The sequence below is a fragment of the Apium graveolens genome, chromosome 5 (genome assembly GCF_009905375.1).
Source record: "Apium graveolens cultivar Ventura chromosome 5, ASM990537v1, whole genome shotgun sequence".
Classification (NCBI taxonomy): Eukaryota; Viridiplantae; Streptophyta; class Magnoliopsida; order Apiales; family Apiaceae; genus Apium; species Apium graveolens.
The window spans coordinates 214,405,751-214,428,129 of record NC_133651.1 but is presented as its reverse complement, the minus strand read 5'-3'; the positions used below and the strand labels follow the sequence as shown (position 1 = coordinate 214,428,129).

The 22,379-nt window shown below is 32.8% G+C and overlaps 3 protein-coding genes across 5 annotated transcripts; 1 reads left to right on the top strand and 2 right to left on the bottom strand.

Annotated features, from left to right (window-relative positions):
- Positions 1-1,338: 1,338 nt before the first annotated feature.
- LOC141724808 (transcription factor SRM1-like) lies at positions 1,339-6,567 on the top strand. Its single transcript, XM_074527082.1, has 4 exons — positions 1,339-1,473; positions 2,751-3,152; positions 5,332-5,820; positions 6,316-6,567. Exons 2-4 carry the CDS (start codon positions 2,767-2,769, stop codon positions 6,323-6,325), a joined length of 885 nt encoding a protein of 294 aa, XP_074383183.1. The 5' UTR covers positions 1,339-1,473; positions 2,751-2,766; the 3' UTR covers positions 6,326-6,567.
- Positions 6,568-7,494: 927 nt separating this feature from the next.
- LOC141724807 (protein SICKLE) lies at positions 7,495-10,612 on the bottom strand. Of its 2 annotated transcripts, none has more exons than XM_074527081.1 (3): positions 10,357-10,612; positions 9,262-9,527; positions 7,495-8,851 (listed from the first exon to the last, which is right to left on the bottom strand). In XM_074527081.1, exons 2-3 carry the CDS (start codon positions 9,515-9,517, stop codon positions 7,860-7,862), a joined length of 1,248 nt encoding a protein of 415 aa, XP_074383182.1. In that variant the 5' UTR covers positions 9,518-9,527; positions 10,357-10,612; the 3' UTR covers positions 7,495-7,859. The 2 variants fall into 2 exon arrangements, with proteins under 2 accessions (XP_074383182.1, XP_074383181.1); XM_074527080.1 differs by having other exon boundaries at positions 9,262-9,522; positions 10,357-10,610.
- Positions 10,613-11,499: 887 nt separating this feature from the next.
- LOC141724806 (pentatricopeptide repeat-containing protein At1g80550, mitochondrial) lies at positions 11,500-17,332 on the bottom strand. Of its 2 annotated transcripts, XR_012576905.1 has the most exons (4): positions 15,618-17,332; positions 13,747-13,927; positions 13,480-13,651; positions 11,500-11,805 (listed from the first exon to the last, which is right to left on the bottom strand). XR_012576905.1 is itself a non-coding variant. In XM_074527078.1 (1 exon), exon 1 carries the CDS (start codon positions 17,262-17,264, stop codon positions 15,846-15,848), a length of 1,419 nt encoding a protein of 472 aa, XP_074383179.1. In that variant the 5' UTR covers positions 17,265-17,332; the 3' UTR covers positions 15,586-15,845. The 2 variants fall into 2 exon arrangements, 1 of the variants encoding a protein (XP_074383179.1); XM_074527078.1 differs by lacking the exons at positions 11,500-11,805; positions 13,480-13,651; positions 13,747-13,927 and having other exon boundaries at positions 15,586-17,332.
- Positions 17,333-22,379: the final 5,047 nt, after the last annotated feature.

Genomic DNA, 22,379 nt, shown 5'->3' with positions numbered 1-22,379 from the left:
GAAGTAACAATTTAGGTCAAATCTCTTGTATCACTCTCAAGAAGAAGTTGAGCTCTGTAACATCAAATAGCTTAGAAATTTTGTAGCAAAACAATCTTAATTTTTAATATAAATATTAAGTGAGTTTTGAAAATTTGTGTTCTTTATTCTCTGCAAGTTCAGATTCTGCATGAACGCTTTTTTATACAAGATTTAATTTACTTTGTTCAACCATTAACTTTCAAGAAAAGCCTAAAATCAGAAAAACACATTCACCCCATCTGTGTGTGATTCATTACCTAACAGCGTCACTATAAAAAATGCATCATGTGTTGTTCAGGAAAAGATGATCAGGGCTTGTGACCATAGCACTAACGTATCATTTTTTTTATAAAATTTATTGAAAGCCAGGTAATTAATTTTTCTTTTATCATATAATATTGTTAAAAATACAACATCTTTTGTCAACAACAATATTATTAATATTAAAATAATATGCTTTCATAGAAAATATCAAAATAATATAATTCACATGTAATTATTAATAATATCTATTTTGCATAAAAAATATTATAAAATATCCGCAAAGGGAAGGTTCACGAGTTTTTATAAAGAAATTTAAAATATGAACTATAACATTAATTGAAATTATAAAAAAATTGAAAATGATTGAAATTTTCAAAAATTGTAAAATATACTAATGTTTTAAGTATTTTGCTATTTTACAATCTTCTGATATTTTATGCAAACATAGTGCCAACAAAATCAACCAAAGATGCAATTAATTGCATTGAGTTTTTCGGTTGCATTTGGTGGTACGGAGTTGGAAAAACTTGTCGAGTTTACATCTAGTTGCATCGAGTTATAAAAAAATTGTATTTTTGTAAAAATAGGGTGCAACCGAAATAAACTAGATATGTAATTAGTTTAATATATAAATTATGTGGAGATATAACAATGAATTGAATATTAAAAAGTTTAAAATTTTATCATTAAGATGATTTTACATTTTATTTAATAAATGATATTATTTATCCTTATTCATAATTTTTTACTCATTTAAAATTTTAACCGTTTAGAAAATATTATTCAGATTAAAAAAATGAGCACGTAGCCTGCTGGCTCAGTTGCTCTATTTAGAATTAGAGACCCGACCCGACCGACCCCTGTCTACTTATATTCTTGCGGCTTGTTACTTCATTTCCAAAATAACCCTTCGTTACACCAACAGTCCGTTGCCAAATCTTGTAATTTGACCTATCTTTGAGGTTATATTTGTAATTCCATTAAAACCATTTTTTTTCCATTCCACATTTTAGGGTTTAATTTGGTTAATCACACTAGTAATTTTTATGGGTACTTGACTAGAATACACTTGAAAAAATGTTGAAACTTGAACATCTTTTCTTTTTCACTTGATGTTATGGTGTTAATAAAGTTGTACATGTTACACAAGGAAAACGACACTTCAAGAAACCTATTTGCATAAGAAAGGTTTGATTTTTACTTTTCTAAGCATGTAATTAGTAATTTGCTTAAGCTCATTAATCCTATAATTTGTGTTTTTAAAAGTGGGTAATGTGTCGAAATCTTGGTAGTTGTCATTTTAGTACTAGGTAACATTTCATTGTTTTAGTCTTTTGTTTAGTTCTTGTAATCATTAATTATTGCTATATAGTTGTACAAGAATCATTGAGTCATTTTGTTATAATCATGGGCTTAAACCCTAAAGTTTTTTAAGTACACAAAAGGGTTTTGTTCAATTTAATGCTTGTGTGTGTGTGTGTCTAACATCTTAACTGTTGTATATAAATTGAACACCTTTCCCTCTCAAAGTCTTGTGATTTATGTAAATTTTTTCGAAAGTTTCGAAATTTTAGGTCACTTCTTTATTGGCTGTTGGTTGCATGATTGAATGATTCAGATTGGTGTTTTTACTATAAGTGAGCTGAAGTATCAATTCATAATCTGTAAAAGGGAAGTTTTTTAGGCTGTAAAATGGTGGGTATCTTGTAGTGGGCCTTTGCTGTGAAAACTGTTGTTATCAATAAGGTCGTTTGGTTATTAGTGTTTTGTTTGGATCAGTGGAAGAATTAATACCCTTTTCTTTGGTTTCTTCTTCTTTCTCATTTTCCCTTTTTTCAAAATATCCACTTTAGAGTTTTGAGATTTAGATTCTTTGTTTGTTTGTGTTTTGGTTTCTTTCACATCTCATAATTCAGAAGTCTAGTTATCAATGTATCGAATTCACCGTCACTATTAATTTTAAATTTTCTTTGCCTGCCTTGCATATATTTATACATGTATTTTAATTCATCACACAAACTACCGCTGATTACTCTATTGTTTTTATGATTTTTAGAATTTTCTCATGCTTCAAATGAACTGTGCATCTTCATCAATAACTCAGCAGTTCTCATGTGTTTATGTTTTGTGCTGTAAGGGAATTACAGCTGAGTTTATCAACTCTTAATTTTCCTATGGATTTATTGTGATATTTATTGGAGGTGGTCTCACTGTCCAGACCATTTGGCTATTTTTGGGGTCTGTTTGTTTTAAATCTTGCTTACCTATATGTTCTGACACGTCTATTTCCCAATATATCACACCACTCCAACTTGTCTCCTATATCTTTTCTTATAAGTTCAGATCTCATATTCAAGTGTTGTTCTAGAGAATTTCATACTTAAGCTAGGTTCCTCTGCGAAAATACTATAGTAATCTGCTCTATTTGTTTTGCTTTCCAATCTCTTCCTGGTGAATAAAAATAGAGTTCAAAGTACATAGATGAGTGGCAATGAATCAGGCAATAGCTCCACATGGAGCAGGGAGCAGGATATAATATTTGAGAATGCATTGGCAACTTATTCCGAGGATTTATCAGATCGATGGGAGAAAGTTGCAGCTGATGTCCCTGGGAAATCCTTAAAAGAGGTGAGAGATCACTATGAGCTCCTAGTTGATGATGTTAATCAGATTGAGTCTGGCTGTGTGCCACTGCCTCGATATAATTCCTCTTCAAGTGGCTCAATAGGCCAAGCTGGAAATGAAGGGACTGGTAAGAAAGGTGGCAGTTTTGGGCACTTTAACAGTGGCTCACATAATAATAGTAAAGCTTCAAAGGCTGACCAGGAGCGCCGCAAAGGTATAGCCTGGACAGAGGAAGAGCACAGGTGAATTAGCATAACTTAATTGTTTAAAATTCTTTAATGTGATTCTTTCTTGGTTTGTGCAAAATTCTTAATTGATTCTATCTTTGTTGCTACTTTTTCCTTCAAGAACTGTTGGTCCTAGTCTACTCATCATCGAGTATAATGCATCTGATGCTTGTGATTAGTTGCAATGTGTGAGCTTTTGTGCAAGTTGGCTAAGGGATTTAAAGGAGCAATATTTGAGTATTTCATAAAATCATTTGATTATGCTTATTGTCTTCAGGACTAGTGGCATGTCAACTGGCTTCATTTAAAATCTTCCTTGGGGCACAATTTTTTTGGAAAAGGTTCTGATAAAATATTTTTCTTTAGTTCTTATCTTGCAATTGGTTAGCACTTTTTAATAACTTAGTGAGGATTAGTATTTTAGAACTTTGTTTTCTAGGAGTTAATTAGTACTTAGCATTGTACATGAGGTTGAAGTCTATAGTTTTTTTTTTTCTTTTTGCTGATGAAAAAATTGAGTGAGCAGTCTAGAATCTAGGAGTTAAGTTTTTCTCTCTCTTCATGTTTAAGTACAGGTGATATATCCATTACAGTTCCTTAAATGGTTTCTTTAAAATTACTCGGATTTTAGAAATTAGTGGTCCTACTTTTCGACGTGCTATATTACTGAGTACATGCTTCTATGATTGCTCTTTAGTTGGATACAGCTCGCGAGATTGCCCTCTTTTAATTTATGTGTAGAGGATTGTTAAAATTTATTCTTTTATGTATTTTATTTATCTTTAAATGCCGCTTCTTGTTAGGAATGCGTCACATTGCATTCTATGCTGTACTCCATATCTGGTGTATGCCTAAAAGTGCTTATCCCAGCCCCGGGGAATCTAAAAACTATTGAATTGGAATTAGATAGTTTAATGTAATTAAGGCTTTTAACTATGGTCAACTCTCTTCTAACCCCATTAGTGACCGTATATGCAAATTACTGCTTCTTAGAAGATTCAATTTAGAATGTTGTGCAAAGCGCATCTCTATTTATATTCGAGGTATCTTTGTATTTAGTAATATACATATTTAGTTGTGATAGATGTTGGAAAACTTCAAATTATGAGTCTACATTACAAGGAATCCATTTCTAATGCTGCTTCTTGGCTAGACCTAACATTAGAAGAGCTGCCCGATAAATGTACATATCGGTAGGCCTAACATTTTGACAAGTGATCCATGCAGAAGAACCCAGACAGGCTTGTAATAATAAAAAGGCCCTACATATAAAGTAATTCAGTCTGAACTTCCTATTTTTCTATTGCTTTAAGGGAGGACAAATATTAGCTGTTATTATGCGGGCTCTTTAATACGAAGGAAGTTGTAGATAATACTCTACACATTCAGTCTGAACTTCCTATTTTTCTATTGCTTTAAGGGAGGACAAATATTAGCTGTTATTATGCGGGCTCTTTAATACGAAGGAAGTTGTAGATAATACTCTAAATTGTAGAAGTCAATTCTATGATAAGGACTTGAAGGAATGAGAAAATCACTTAAGTTAGTATACAGACTGTACAGACTGCAAATGCTGGGGACTCTGTTTTGCTTTTGGGGTCATGTGTGGAGTAACTGGTCTTGATGATCAGGAGGTGCTTTGGAGCTAATTGTGAAAATTATAATATGTCGAAAGCATCGATGTCTTTATTATTGATAAGCATAACCCATTCTTTTGCAAATTTGCGAGTTGTATGTTGTGTTATTTGTGTAACTATTGGTTTGTGTTTTGCAAAAGCAAGTTAGCTGGATTGGATTCTAATATAGCCTGACTATCTTGAGAAGAATACCCTGCTTTCACAAACGATAGTTGATATTTATAATAGCCACCCATTTTTATCTATTCTTGTGTAGTTTATGTACCAAAACAATCTTTCAAATTTACCCTTCACTAAATAAAACTATCAAGTGACGAGATTCCTGTATCACATCAAGCTCCTCTATATTGGCTTGCTTGCATGGCAATGGGTCTTATAGTAGGCTGGATCATTTATGTGTAAGATGTATGCTAGCAGTCACTAAGAATGTAATGTAGTTTTTCTTTACTGAAGTGCTCTCATGCTGCATAAATATTTCTATAAGCTATGTTTAGCTCCTTAAGAAAAGCAAAGTATTTCACATATATAAATTTTGTTCTCTTATTCATTGTAAACAGATTATTTCTTCTTGGTTTGGAGAAATATGGTAAAGGTGACTGGAGAAGTATATCTCGAAACTTTGTGGTAACAAGAAATCCTACACAAGTCGCGAGCCATGCACAGAAGTACTTCATTCGCTTAAACTCGATAAACAAAGATAGGAGACGATCAAGCATTCACGATATTACTAATGTCAACAACGGTGAAACGTCAGTGCTCCCAACACCAATCACTGGTCAAGCAAATGGTTCTTCTGCAGGAGGTTCGTCTGGCAAACCAATTAAACAAACTCCTCAATCTCCATTAATTACCTCTGGAGTCGTGTATGGGGGAACAACTATAGGGCAGCCAGTAGGAGGATCTCTCGTAGCAGGGACACCTGTGAATCTTTCCCAACCACCACACATGGGATATGATACGAGACTCCCATCGGGACAAGTTGTTCCTGGTGCCCCTGTGAACATGGGTCCCATGGCATATTCGGTTCCACAAACTTCAACTCATAGGTAACTGTTATTGTTCTAGGAAAAGAAATGTACATAGGTTAGAATATATAGCTCATGCACATTTTGTAGTGACTGGGCTCCTCCCAACTTGGGCAGAATAATACGATGTATATGTTCGATACAGGCAAATTGTTCATTGTTTAATGTGTCTGATATCTTTTGTTTTCATCGAATTCTACAAGTCATAAGTAGCTAGCTTGCTGCTGGGATTGTGATCTGTGGTTGTTAGGGTAGGACTGCGTACTAGTTTTCCTTTAGTTCTTGAACATTTGATGTTTCATATATGTAATTGTATGGGCAAACACAGCAAAGAATTAAGATTCTGTTTTGGCACACCTCAGTACATATGAGGCTGAGTTTGCTTATAGGAACCTTGTGAAATGTGTTCTGCTCTTTCTTCAATATTTTTTAGATTTAATCTACTGCATAAATTGTAGTATGAAATTTGTTATTGCAACATTTTCATAAACTGATCTGTTGTTTGATATCTGTCAGGTACATGTAGAAATCAGGTGTTTGTAGACCCCAAATAGTAAAGTTGGACATGTTTTTCTATGCAAGTTTTTTATTCAGGAGAAAGAAGAAATAATGCAAAGCTTACTAGCCTACACCTACCTAAGGATAAGCTATAGACCTTACCAAGTATGCTTCAAAGCACCTTAGGCAAGAATAACATGCCAAATTGTCAAGTAATGCATCCCCCATAAACAGCCATTGGGTTACATCATATTAACTCTTTTTTGTTGACATGACAGATATCTAAGTTTCTAATTTGGGGTGTAGGGTAGGATGAGAAAAGAAGGTTTGTTTTCTTGTAAAATTTAAAAAGATAGGAAGTCTTTCCTTCTTAAGCATCACAAGAACTAGCTTGCATCTACACCAAGTATTACAAAACAACTTGGCTTTTTGCTAATAAAAGTTGTGTTTATAACTAGAGAAATTTTAGAGTTCATGAAATCATTTCCCATAATTGAAATGGATCCATGTTGCAAATAAATACATATGAGTTTCACAAATAAAAATTCTTCATTTGTTATTTGGGAACATTTTTGGGATTTCGTTTTCTCGTATTGATCTCGTACAATTTCGATATACAACCCAAAAACTGCCGCCACCAGAAGGTCCAGAACACACTTGCAGAATAAATGTTAGTGGTGTACATGAATATATGATATGAAGTAGATTAGACAATGCATAGTGAAGGGGAAATGCTTTCTATGTCAAATTGTCAACAAGCAAAGTGGATAACTTAGATGAGATTCACTTGCCACTTTTGAAACTAGGGTCCTGTTATTGTTCCTACATTGCATGTGACAACTTTCTCTTTTCCTACCCAGAGGCCGGACCTAGTAAAACTATGATATTCATGGGTAAGTTTCCCAGCTCCTTCACGGTTATGATGTGCTTAACGGGGACGTACATTTCATCCTCAATGTATATACCATCCAGTTTATAGAATGTCCACAAAATTCAATCTTCAATTTTATAGTGAATCTCGTTCTCTAGTTTCTGAGTGGTACATAAGGTTTGGTAATTGTTTAGCCAACATTTCACTGGAAAGATGATCTGTTGTTGAGCACAGTATTACACCGACTTTAGTGATTCCCTGTCACCGTTGATTATGTTAAAAAAGTGTGTAAAACAATTAACCAAAAGGGTTTAAAACAATTGAAAGATAAGCGTACAGTCAGAAGAATATATTAGGGAAAAGTTTGTTCAACATAAATTTGGATACACAGTAACAAGTAACAGACATCATTACAAACTATGTTGTCTTAAATTCTGACTATAAAATAATAAAAAGGAAAAACCTGATTGAATACGCCTCTCCTCCTCCCCTAATGCAAATTTTCTGTCATCAATACATTATCTGAGTATTACTTACAGAACTTGAGATAATGTCCGACTTGCAGCAACTACAACCTCAGACACAATGTATCAAACTTTGTTGTGTTCTGTTGTTCCAGAAGCCTGAACCATGACAACTCACAAGCACATCATGGACGATTGAAAAGAACTTCTTGTTAAAGCTGCTTCATTTATATTATAGATTCATCATTTTTAGTTGCATCGTTGAATGAGGCAGCAAGGTACTCAGCCAGACTTGGTTGTGATTTATTAGACTCACTGGAACCTCCTGACACTTTTGCTCTTTGTGTGCTGATTGATTTTGGAAGCCAGGATTTTGAAGATGTGCAAGTATTTATGGGAGAATCTTCTCTTGTCCAGATGATAGGTGTCAAGAACTTCCATGGATCTTCAACCATTGACTTGTTGTAATATAAATCTGGTCTAAGCTCTGCAGAGACATTATCACGAGAGCCTCTTCCTCTGCCACCTCTTCCACCACTCCTTGCTGTACCAGGGCTAGCATAGTTGTCTGACCATTGGCCACTACCTCTTCCTAAATTAGGTCTATAACCTGAACCAGGATTGTGACTGTTTCTAGACCAGCTCCCTCTGCCTTGTGCTGAATTAAAATTAGGCCGACCTCCCTGACCAAAGCTAGGGCTGCTTCCACGTCCTGGACTAGGGTTCGGGCTATTACCGGACCAGTACCCTCTGCCTTGTCCGTATTCATAGCTACCTCTACCTCCCTGTCCAAAGCTAGGGTTGCCTTCACGTACTGAACCAGGACTCTGACTGTTAGTGGACCAATAACCTCTACCTTCTATAGGATTGAAACCAGGTCTACCTTGAAGCCCCCCATATCCAGGTATGACACCCTGCTCTGAATTCAGGCTAGAACTGTAGGGCAACCATTGTTCCTGAACTTGGTTAGAATTAATTATAGGGCCCCGACCCTGTCCAAAGCCAGAACCGGCAGTGTTGGAAAAACTTCCCCCTATTGTTGAACTAGGTGGAATGTTGTACCCATACGCAGGACCAGGTCCATTCCAGGCACCGCGAGGTGTTCCAGGCTGCATGCCAGAAGGATGAACCATTCTTATTGGACGCCAGACAGATTCCTGTTGTTGATGCATACTTTGACTTGGAAGGGGTGGAGGAGTCATCACAGTCTTCTTTTGTACTGCCAATGCAACGATGTAAATTTCACTTCTCTCAAGTACAATTAAAATTTAATATATTTTTCAAGTTTAGACAGGGTCAACTCAAAAAAAAACTATATATCATAAATCTTGTCAGGTAGTTGATTTCCTAGTGTAAGAAAAGGTAGCATTTTAAAATTACATACATATTATCAGCAATAATTTTAGGATAATATCAGGGAGAAAAAAGACGAACAATATATCTGCTTTTTAAAATTTACAGCTTTTGGGCTAAAAAAACTCCATTTATGTGTCAAAATTTAAAGTCATTAAAGATTTGGCACGCAATGAGAAAAGACAAATGGTGACTTTTTAGTGAGTGTGTAAAATCAAATCATGTGAATATTTAAGCATAAATGGAAAAACAGCACCCATAAAGACATGTTATTACTTGGAGGTATAATATGTTCTTGTGCAATATTCTGGTTGACCTTGCTCCTCTTGTTTCCTGAGAATGCTGCCATCGGGTCAGTGTAGTAACCAAACCTTTGAGGACATGAATCTTGGTTAGTTGCAGAAGTTTCAAGCAACGGACTGGAGAGGCTTCGTGTTTGAGTAGAATTGTCAAAATCGTTATTTGCATCACTCTGAGCAGCTTCCATTCGCATTGCTTTTAGTCTTTCCCTTCTCTTTTCTGATTCCTCCATTGAACCTGAACTAAAAAATTCCAAATTACTCGGATATTACAAAATTACATAACCACTACAAACAGATACACATGCAAACACAAATTCTTCTGCTTTCCTGACTACACCAATCCCATTTATTCTGCAATTCAGTTATGTGGTTACGTAGTTTGTCCTAATGGTCTTGACGTCTTAGTATACAAATCACAGTCCATAGCTACACATTCTTATTTAACATGTGTACAAAAGTTACCTAATAGTTCAACTGTTTACAAACGTGAAATTCCTGTCGAATTAACAATGTATACGAATTTTATTTATCTTAAGAATTACAACAGCAGGATATCACTATCTTAACATAAACCTAAACAATTACTGTACAATACTAGAGTAACCATTTAACATGTAATTCTCAACGACATTGATTTGTAGCCATATAAACTAACAGTTCCAAGTGAAGCCACTGGATTTTACATGTTCAGTAGCTACTACTATATGATAGTCACATCTATAAGCCAAATTATTAAAAAAGTGATTAACTTATGAAATTCTAAGGCCTAAATTACAGCATTGTTAAAGAAGTTCTCTATACAGCATTGCAATTAATTTTAATTATATACACATCTCATCAAGAACTCCAATAATGCCTAAAATTGTAGGTACATGTTGTATGAGTATGCCAAAAGCTTATCCCCAAAACCCGAAAACAAACTATTAAAAAAGGAAGCACAAATCATAATCAACATATACGAAAAACAAACAGTATCATACGAAAATAAAACTGCAACATAGATGCAAATATGAGTAAATTTAATTAGAAAAAAAAGTGAAAAGAAAAGAAAAGAAAAGGGGGATCATACCAGATGAATACTTTGCGTTTAGTTTGTGAAATTGTGTTTGGTTTATATTGTTATGGAGATTTGGGTCAGTGAATTTGAGTTTTCGATTATTTATTTGGATTTGGGTATTTAGGTTAACTTGCTGGATTCATTATAAACCGGGTCGGGTTGACAGCTCCCGTATTCTACCAATGTTTTGGAATTTAAGAAATTAAAAAATGACCAGGACAGTTTGGTTCGACAGTCTCCGACTAGAGACTTTAGATGATGACATCAGACTCTACATCAGAGCAAGCCAAAAACATTAGCAATATAAATTAACTTTTTCTACATAATTACTTTGATGAAAACCTTATTTCAGATTGAAAATTATTGATATTTTTTCTTCATCTACTTCAAATTAGGTTAGTCAAGGAAGCTCCATGAACGGATTAACATTTACCAGATTTTCATATTTTTTTGAAAGGTTGTTAGTTGATTTTAAATACTAAGCAGATAATAATTCATGAATTTTGAAAGATTGTTGTTCATTTTAATTCTACATGAGTTTTAATAGAATTGATGAAAAATATCGCATAATATGATGTTTTACTTGATTTTTTCATAAATTTAACAAAATCTAAGTCATGTAATTTGTACGCGCTATCTCTCTCCCCCATTGTATACAGTTTTTTTAATACTTAACATGCATTTTAAGGTAAATATATATATATATTGTAGTTTCATAATTTATTTTTGAATTTTTTTTATTAAACTTTAAACAACAAATTTTTATTTAGAAAAAAATTAAAATATTTACAAAACTATATTCTAAACGAGTCTTAAAATGCGTGTCGAGTCCCATCCTCCGACGATATATAGTGCTTAGGGGAACAGAGGGAGTAGAGATTTAAAATAATTAAAAAATACACTAGTAAATCTATTAAAATTCCCCAACTTATCAAATAAAAAATAATTCATAGACATTTAAATACCATCAATTTTTTTGATAATATTACTTATAATTCAGAATTTTTTTACTTAAATGAACTATAATGAATAATTTTTAAATACAATTATCTTAATTTATGAACTTTAAATTATTATAACATTTTAAAACATATATTTTAAAACCAAATTTAGAAAAAAGATAAAAAAATAAAATAAGATACGTAGTTACTAACATTCAACTTATCAATGTCCAGAAAAGTAAACATCCAAACATGAAGGATCTATTTTAACTCGGGAACAATGCCTCGTACAGGTACAGCTAATCAAATTTAAAAAGATGAAGTGAAATGTTCTAAACTTTCTATAACACAAGACCATATATGCACTGGAAGTTCATTTTCTCTCCTTTGTGCTCAAGACTTCTGCAGCTTCTTTCTCTTCATTACTAACTTCTGTAACTTCCCCCTACGGTGTTTCTGCACCAACCTCGGGCTCTTTTTTCTTTTTTTCTTTTTTAACTCGGGCTATTTTTTTTACAGCCTGCACAAATTACATACATGTAAAGTTCATTTCACCGATGAATCCAACACATATCAAATGACCCTGCAACCTTTTTCTTCAGCACAGAGTTATATGTATCTCAAGAATGACAGTTGACAAAGAGAAAGGAAAGGATTTCACACAATCCAAATAGATCACCAAACAGGTTTACAAATTTTATAGTTATAGTAAAATAAAATTATGTTCGAGTTTTATTGAGTTCCTTGTATTCCCCTTACAAAAAGCAGTCTCGCAGCAATTTAATTGCCTTACAATAAGTGGTAACATTTAGTAAAAAAGGGATTCACTATACTTGGAACAAAAATCATACACTTACAATTATCCCCATTGAACTTTACACTTACTAGTGCTAGTCTTAAAGAGTATAAGGAAATATGTATTTGCATTAAGTACATGATTACTGATTAGTGGGAAAAAAAGACATTCTGTAAACATATTTCATGGGAGCAAAGAACATTGTTCTCAATAAATATTTTGTTTGGCTAGGGCTTAAAGTGATGTTTGACTTTAGTCAAAAATGTCTGTTCCTGTAATAAGTCAAAATTTGACTTGAAGTTAAAAAAAACAACTTAGGGCCGAAAGTTGATAAAAGGTACTTTTTTTTAACTAACTTAGTTTTTATTATCATCCGTAATTCCGTATGTACAACTCATATAAATTATTTTCATTTCAATATTTTTAATTATATCCTTTATATATAATAAACACGTAAGGGACTTTTTATCCAAAACTTTGGTCCTGTACTACCAAAACAATCTCAAACGTTGATATGATAAAAATTAGAATTAGACGGTTAAGTTATCTTATTAGAATAAGTATATTTTTAATACAATAACAAATAGAAAATGATTACATTATTCTAAACTATTCAAACACAAATTACAATACAATATCCTAATACAATCCTAAATAGAATATGATTATAGATTTAACCAATCAAAAATATAAAAGATTACACTGTTCTAATATTATTCAAGAATCAAAATATGATACAATCAAACAACAATAGATAATATGACTAGATATTGTACTACTTTGTAATTCAATTCCTCATCCGCATATCAACATATGCATATTTATTGCAACAATATTATAACAAATTATTAAAAATGATAACAATGTTGCAACAACGTCAAAAATAACTATATATATATATACGCACATTAAAAACTTTTAAAAACAAAATTTTAAATAATTTAAAAAATAAAAAGATAAATTTTAAAAAACTGTGCATCGCACGGCTATAAAATATTTTTGAATGGTACCAACATGAAAATGATAACTACCGCCTTCAATCTTTCTGATTTCCATTATACACATGTAAATGTAATGTGTCGATATAATAACTTATATGATGCCATGAACAATCCTATAACCATATAATACAACAGGATTGGGCCAATAATTTTCAGTCCCTATATCACATGTAGGCTGTAGCCCTGCAAGAACATGAATTAAAGGGATATACATATCGTTTAACAGGGTCAAATTTAAGAGCTTACCCTTTCATGCTTGTTCTCTTATATGTTGATTTTATTTCTGATATAGATAAAATGTCTGACCTTCATCGATAGCTTCTAATTTTAATTCTAACTCTCGCAGGAGACACAGGAAAATGAAAATTTATATCATAAAAAAAAACTAGAGCTTAACCTTGTCTGCGCTGAACTTGAGCTTGTATCTGGACAGGCTATGGGATAAACCCAAGCTCATTGAAGACAAATCCTGACCTCCCAAACCGGATATAAGTTCTGTCAATTGACTCCTCACGCCTCTCATCAGTTCCATAGCAGCATTATTGTGGAAAGTGGAAACAGTCGATTTGCTGTGAGAAAGTAACTTAAGTTCAGAGAGCGCGTATGTAATGTAGAGTAATATGTGAATCAAACAAGGGTTATATAATAAAGCATAATAGCTTACAAGTTTCTCTCTGATTGCATTTTACAAGTTTGGAATCAGACACAGCTAATGTTTCACCATCGCAGTGACCACGTGAGAACTTGCGGAAACCTTTGCTGTGTTTGCTATCAATCAACGACGTTCCTCCTGACCATGCCGCTGATGTGTTCTCAAACTTTGAGAAGGCTTTTAGCTTCACAATCTGATAAAGACATCAACTGTTGATTTCACTCTAATGGGTCTAAATATGAATTGCAAATGCACAAGCATGCCAGTGCAGCACACATCCTCGGCAAAAACAACGTACTAATATCCTATTGCAGTCAATCCTAACATGAAACATGATGGACCTCAATAACACATCAGCTATTTATGCATACTAGAGCATGCCCGTGGATTGCACGGGCTATAAAGCTAGTAACTCATAAGTTATACAAACTAACAAAATTACCCAAACAGAAAATTTTGACTTTTAACTTTTTACATTAAGCAATTTTAAGCCATAAGGAAATACGTTAAGCTTAGCCAAACGGGCAACAAGGACTTGTGAGATTCTTTTTCCAGCATATCTAGGAAAATGTTACTACGTATGCCGCCTATACTAAACAAATACTGCGACTTATCAAGAAGCTTTAGCATTCAAGACATCTTAGCATAAATGCAAAAAGGATCAGTATGCCAAAATGTCAATCCAAGGACCAAGAAGCCAGAATGACCATTAGGAAGGACAAGAAATGACGACATGTTACACCGTACACAAGAAGCAAAAAGCTGACCAACCTCTCTAAATTCACAACGAAAACAGTTTAAAAATGTTAGAAGTTTGGTTTAACCTAAACGTATGAATACCTATAACTAACCTATATTACTTCGGCAACTAAATATCTCATGATTCCGTATCACAGACCTAAAATTTACCTCTGAGAACCTCTTGCAGCAGAAACACCAAGGTTACAGTACATGCTATTTGTAACCTCCTACTTCTGGTATTAAAACTACATTAAAGATCATTTAACTATTTACGGGTAAAATAAGCAACCTCTAATCACATTTTTGGCATTTGTAAAGAAAGCATCATCGCCTATTTACTTACAAAAAAAGAAATATAAGTTCCATATTCCTCGTATGAACGGATGACAGACCCTGCCTATTAACATCAGACTCTAGTACTCACTACCCTTCCTCTCTCTTTTTTAATTATAAAGGCATGGGTGTTCGAAATCAAACTCTTTATAGCACTAGAATCACATTTGTCACCGCTCGGACACTCCATGATTATCAGTACTTCAACACCTATACTTAATTTATACATCAAAACTAAAGGTCTAAATGCTTTAAACCCATGGCAAGAACACAACTTTGAAATTTACTACTTACTAAAAATAACATAATTAGTTCAAATGCAAAAATTAAATACCTCAAAATCAAAATTTAGTAAGAAACAAAAACAATACACATACACAAGCAAAGAACCAAGATGGAACAAAGAACCTGTTGGAATCTTTTGATAGAAATCCATGCGAAGAATATTGGCATTCTTATAAACAGACATATAGTAAATGGGCTTCCTTATCTTGCCATAGCAGTAACTGTTAGTCACCTCTTCAAAATTATTTATAGCATTAAGTGTTAATATTATTAAAATATCAGTACTGAAGTAGTGATAAGAAAAGAAAAAGACGCAGAAGATGATAACATGTCATATATCTGGTAGTCAGCAAAACTAAAAAAGATCACATATTTGGCAATTAGGCCAATTAGTACATGCGTGTTACAGGTTGACCAAGAAAAAAAACTGGAAAAGCATGGAAGGGTCGGGTCCGGAAGAAGAGGAAAGGGAGTTAATTAGAAGCCACTAGCTAAGAACATTGAAAACCAACACAATTTTATACCATATGAATTTCACAATTTTGTTTCCTGGCACAAAGGGTGTGGAACTTCATAGATGCGAAATAATTCATGCATAATTTTTTATGAATTATAATTCTCAAGTCTATAGATTTGGTCTCCGAAGGATATTTTTCCATTCATAAGGAGTTCGCGCAACTTATTGCAAGCTTGCCTTTTATCTGGTAATCAACTATGACTAGGTTTTAAATAATCCCAAGAGATTCCGACTACTACTCTTGGGTTTCCATCAACTTTGTACCCAGTTCTGCTCTTGGCTTAGCTGAAAGCCCTTTCGCCAACATCTCATCATCATACTTTCGAGCTATATCAACCATGCCTTTCTCCAATAAAGCATCAATCAAAGCATTATAAGCAAATTCGTCAGGACTCAATCCTTGTTCTTCCATTTTCTTCCAGACAACAAAAATTGGTCGGAGAAATCCCCATCTCCCAAATTTTCTTATAAGCAACACATAAGTATCAATTTTTGGAAGTACTCCGCTCTTAAACATCCGATCAAACAGCTCCAATATTTCTTTAGGCTTTTCAAGACACGTAAAAATACAATGATAAGTAATCACATTTGGCGGACAACCACATCCACTCATTTTATCAAGCACCTCATAAACCTCCTTATATCTTCCATTTTCACACAAGAACTTGACAAGTACATTAAAAGACGAAACACTAGCCTCAAGTCCTGATTCTTTCATTTCAAGAAAAATCCTCATTGCAGCATCAACACCATCACATTGACCTACAGCACGAAAAACCGTATTATAGGCCACAACATCCAACCTAATCCCTTTCCTCTTCATTTCTTTATACAAATTCACAGCCTTCCACGGCTTCCCACTCTTACACTGTATATCCATATAAATCGAGTAGGAAAATAAATCCTTCTCCACACCTCTCTTATCCATCTCCTCCCAAAAATCCCTACATTTCCGCCACCAACCCAATTTAAAATAACCGCGTAAAATCATATTAAAAATCCTCGTATCCTTTCCATCAAAAAACATCTCTCCTAACTCCTCATTCCTCTTCCCTAAACACAACTCTTCGGCTTCAATCACATGCTTATACTCACACAACGCATCAACTAAATTTCTAAAGGACGTCTCGTCCTTCAAACCAAACTCATTCAACCTACTATACGTATTAACCGCCTCCTTAACAAGACGAGCAGAAACATAACGTTTAAACATAACACGAAAAGTAACATGATCAGGCAACGACTCCACACGATTCGTTTTCGACATTTTATCAATCAACTTCCACGCAATATCAAACTCAAAAAACTTGCCTAAAATGTCAATCATTTTATTGAAAGTTTTGGTAGTGTGGTTAAACTTGGAACCTGTTTCGAGCCAATTGAAGAACTCGAGGGCGCGTTTGTAGTCGTTGTTGTAAGAGGAGAGTGATTCGAGTACCGAGGACTCGTCGAAAATGTCGTTGATTGAGTGGGTTTGAGGTGTTTGAAATTTGGGGGTTTGGTGAGTCGAGAAGGAGTTAGGTTTTGGTGAAGCGTGCGGGGAGGTTTGGATGTAAGAGTGAGGATATCGATGTTCGCCGTAGATGGCGGAGAAGAGGCGGAGCCACCGTGGAGAGTGGATGGGTAATGAACGGAGGAGTTTCAAGTTATTCATTTTCGCCGCCCAGAGCAAGTGGCAGCACTAGTTCAAACAGAAGGTTGTGGTTTTACGGGTTCAACCAGTGTCAACGGGATTAAATGGTATTTTCGTCATTTTACTCATCAAATTTTGTACTGTAATTGGGTTGTTCAATTTTTTAAAAAATATTCAGTCTTATCGTTGTATTTATATTTTTCTTAAAAAATCGTCCTTATCTGTTACATTATGTTAAAATTTTGACAGAAAATTAACTAAAATAATCTGTTTGATTAAATTTATCATCACATCTTTAGTTACCCAACTGTCTCGGACTTAAACTTTGGTTATCAAAGTGGGATTTTTTTTATTCAAATCACCTACCCATTATATCTGTTAAAAAATAAAAGTAATCTGTTTAATATTTTTTAAAAAGCTGTTTTTTTTAATTTTTTTAAAGAAATACTTATTTACTCATTAGCATTACCAAATTTTGAAAATAATTATTCTAAATGGTTTTTTAAAAAATATTTGTCCAATATATAAGTAAAAAATTTCATGGAAACCTTTACCTAACACATTTTTCAGATTCGATGGATCTTAAAAGATTTAGATTGAAGAATATTTTAATCAATCAACTATAATTTTTTGTGAATGGGAAGTTTTCCCTTTTACGGATCCGATATGCGGAAAATTATAGTGGATCGGTAAAAAAATTCTTCATCATTTATGGATCCGAAAAAAATGTTCCTGTATGTGTCCTTTAAAATATAAATTCGACGCTTTCAAAATTTCTGCAGAAAGGATAAATTTCGATCCTCGAAAAAAGATAAGGGATTGATAAAAAAACTGTTTCATTTTTCGCGTATCGGTAAAAAAATTCGTCAATCTGTACCCTTAAAATATAAATTTGACTCTATTGAAATAGTGTGTTACATAAAAATACGATTGACATTTTTATGAATCAAATTGTCTTTTATAAATGATTAAACTTAATAATATTTTTAAAACCCACAACTGAATTTGAGATTTTTTATTATAACATATTATACATAATTTTAAGCCACTAATATTTTAAGAACAAGATATCTTGAAAATATAAAAAACGGATTATTAAGTATGACAAAATATTTACAATAACATACAATATTTATCATCAATAAAAAAAATTGAACATCAAGAAAAAAATTGCAATTCATCCCCACTTCCTAATGTATTTTAGTATCACTTATGCCTAACATATTTAAATCATATAACGTTAAATATTTAATAACATTCGTATCATGTTTTCCAAACAGCTTAAAAATTAAATTAAATTTTAGATTATTTCTTAACAAATTAAAAAAAAATTGATTTTAGTTTTTTTTAAAAAAATATTCACTCCGGTGTTTGACCAGTGCTAATAGCATGTAATAAATATGACTTTATTTTATGAAAGCATACTCATGAATTTTTCCAAATTTAATATGTCACCTAGTCAATTTTTTTTTATCATAACTAACCCGCAGCCGCTATCTTTCGGATACGCACCGCGTAAATCCTATGGGCTCAACTAATAGCGTGACAGACTCTGACTCAGGAGACACATAATCATAAATTAATTTTAAATAATAATTTAGTTTATAAAATATTAATATATATATAAAGTCATTTTCTTGCAGATAATTATTAGTTAAGCTATCAAAGGACGACAATAAAATTAAAAAGTGAATTTATTAACATCCGTTAAAAATATTTGACGGAATGCAATCCTATGTTAAAATATAATAGTTTAAAGTTAAAAAAAATATTTAAGGCTCTATTTAAGATTGTTGTTAAAAATTGTATTATTGAAAAAAGTATTGATGAAAGAATGTTATCGAAAAATCAAATGGCTGTTTGGTAATTTTTTTAAGAATAAAACTTGACATACGTCCTTATTCAGTACAAAACCACTAACAGTATTTTAGGAGCCGTTATCTCTCATTCCGTCCCTTAATTAATCTACTTCTTTTATATTATATTAGTTGTTCCTTAATAATAAAAAAGTTAAAAAAGTTTTTATTTGTTTTAATTAAATTAAATCTCACTTTTAGATAAAAGAATTATTAAAATAAGAACTCAAATTTGAATATTAAAAAAGTATGCATAAACAATATATGAGTAGACTATAAAAAAATTCAAACCCTAATTATAGATAAAATAACACTCAGTCAAAAAATATAACATAAGTTTATAAAAAATATAATATTAAATTGATAAAGCACTGCCCCAATGTTATTTCTCTTGTATGTTTTAAATTTAGTACGTAGGAGGTTACATAAATTAAAAAAGTTAATTGTATTTTAAAGCAATATTTTTTATTTATACTTGAGTAATCAAGTTGTTAAGTAAATGAAATAAAAAGAATTTGTTTTAATAAATATAGAATTTTCTATCTCATTAAGTAAAAATAAGAAGGAAATTTAAACAAGTGACTTTTGATCAAATAATAAGAATATAGATATATACGGTAGAAGGTAGAAATAAGATATTGATCTATATGATTTGACCGGAAATTATCACATAAAGCTATTCATGTCATCAAAACAAACATAAAATTATTATATAGATATCTTCAAATTTTGAACATAAACCCTAAAAAAGTAAATTAAAAATTTACCCAACGTTTGATGATTTTGATGATGAATTATGGAAAAGGAGATAGAGTGCTTCGATTTGGTTACTAGAACATCAAAATCAGAGACCAAAATCACCTTCAAATTTGAGTTTGATTCTCAAGAACACGAAAAACGAATTTTAGAGGTTTTTTCCATTTTTATGAAAAATAAAAAAAACCGATTAGTCTGAATAGTTAATAAAATTTGAAAATTATTTATAATTACAAAAATATATCACCTTGGGGGCTAATTATATCATTTAATAAAAATAATTAGCCCAAAATTAATAAATAACGGGGAATAATATTTAATCCAATAAATTCAAAAATTATGTCAAAATTTCCCAAAAATTACGAATATTCCAAAAATACAAAATATAAAATATTTGAAAGTCCCACGATTTTCTAAAAATAAAAACACTAATTTTTAGGGATTTGACGTCCCGATATGGGCCCATTCCGATAATTTTTAAGAAACCGAAATACTTTTTAAATTAACAGTAAACCCCGAAAACACATGTAACATGTGTAGATGCACGCAAAATGATATAAAACAAGTATCACGTAATAAGCGCACTCTGATACGTGTCCCGATCGCGTATAATTTCATACAAATGCATTTTAAACACGTAACGAGTATCCGAAAAATACTCTGATCCTTACAGGACCACACATAAATCTACTACATACTAAATCATTGCCAACAGTATTTTAAATAATAATAAACTCATAATAATTCACTTAACATGTAGAAAATAGCTTTTAAAAACTATATTTGCATGTTTTCACAATTCACCTGCTACGAGAGTGAACCCGGCTAAAATTGTTAGATATATTTGAGATGTCATGTCTAATATAATTTGTGTTTAGTTTTCAGAACTTAACAACATGACAAATCAGGACTTACTGAAATCAGGACTTACTAGAAGTCAGAACTTAATATCAGAACTTAAAGGTCATATCAGAACTTAAGTGCGGGAAGACTTTCAGTTAAGGAATGAAGCTGATTTACAGGAGATAAGATCGAGACTAAAATAAAAGAAGATATGCATGGAAAGAGTTAGAAGACTGGAAGACTTGTAGAAGATATCTGATTGATATATTTTAGGAGACAGAATTGTATTCCATAATTAATTAGAAGTTATCTTATAAATGTGTACTATATAAACACAGACTTAGGGTTTACACTATATGTGTTATCATTATCGAGAAGATTATACATTGTAACCTAGCAGCTCTTAGTGATATTTGTTCATCACTGAGAGAGAACAACAGTTCATATTGTAACAGAGTTTATTTAATATACTTGATCTTTGTTACATACTTGTGTTAAATCGATTTGATTGTATAAACACTGTATTCAACCCCCTTCTACAGTGTTATGTGACCGAACAATTGGTATCAGAGCTTTTCTGTTAACACACATACAGTAAAGATCCAAACAATCATGTTTGAAGAAGCACAAACTCCAACCAAGCCCACCAAAACTCAAGAGACTCAAAACACTCAAACCCACAGTCGATATGAGACTATTAGGGTTCCCATACTGAGACCTTCTGAGTATCCCATATGGAAAGTGAAGATGGCTATGTTTCTGGAAGCTACAGATCCAGAATACCTTGATAGGATTAATGAAGGACCATATAAGCCTACCAAGCTCTCTGTTGCAGTTGCAGATCAACCAGCAAAGTCCATACCAAAGCAGAAAGGTGATTACACAGCTGAAGACATCTCATGTATTGCCAAGGATGCAAGGGTAAGGCATTTGCTGCATAGTGCCATTGATAATGTCATGTCAAACAGGGTAATCCATTGCAAGACTGCAAATGAGATATGGGATGTTTTAGAGACAAGATGCCAGGGAACTGATGCAATCAAGAAAAACAGGAGGACTATACTTACTCAAAAGTATGAGCACTTTGACTCAAAAGCTGATGAGTCATTAACTGATTTATATGACAGGTTTGTCAAACTTTTGAATGATCTATCATGGTGGACAAGGAATATGATCTTGAAGATTCAAATCTAAAATTCCTTTTAGCTCTTCCTGAAAATTGGGATTTGAAGTCTACTATCATAAATGACAACTATGACCTTACTGAAACTACTCTTGATGAAATTTATGGTATGCTCAAGACTTATGAACTTGAGATGGATCAAAGGAGCAAGAGGCATGGAAGAAAGTCAATGACAGTTGCTCTTAAAGTTGAGGAGGAATCTCCTAAAGTGGTTGCCTCAAAGAGGGGAAAAGGAAAGGCTCTCATCATAAAGTCTGATTCAGAGTCATCATATTCCGATGATGATGATTCAGAAACTGAAAGTTTACCTGAAATAGATGTTGATGAAGAGATGATGCAACTGTGTGCTCTTATGGTAAAGGGTATCACAAAGATAGCCTACAGGAAATTCAGAAAGGGCAAGAAGGTTTCCAGCAAAGGTGGAAGTTCTGATAAGAAATGATTCAGAAAGTCTGAAGGCAAAGAAGAAAAGTCTGACAGAGGAGACAACTCAAATGT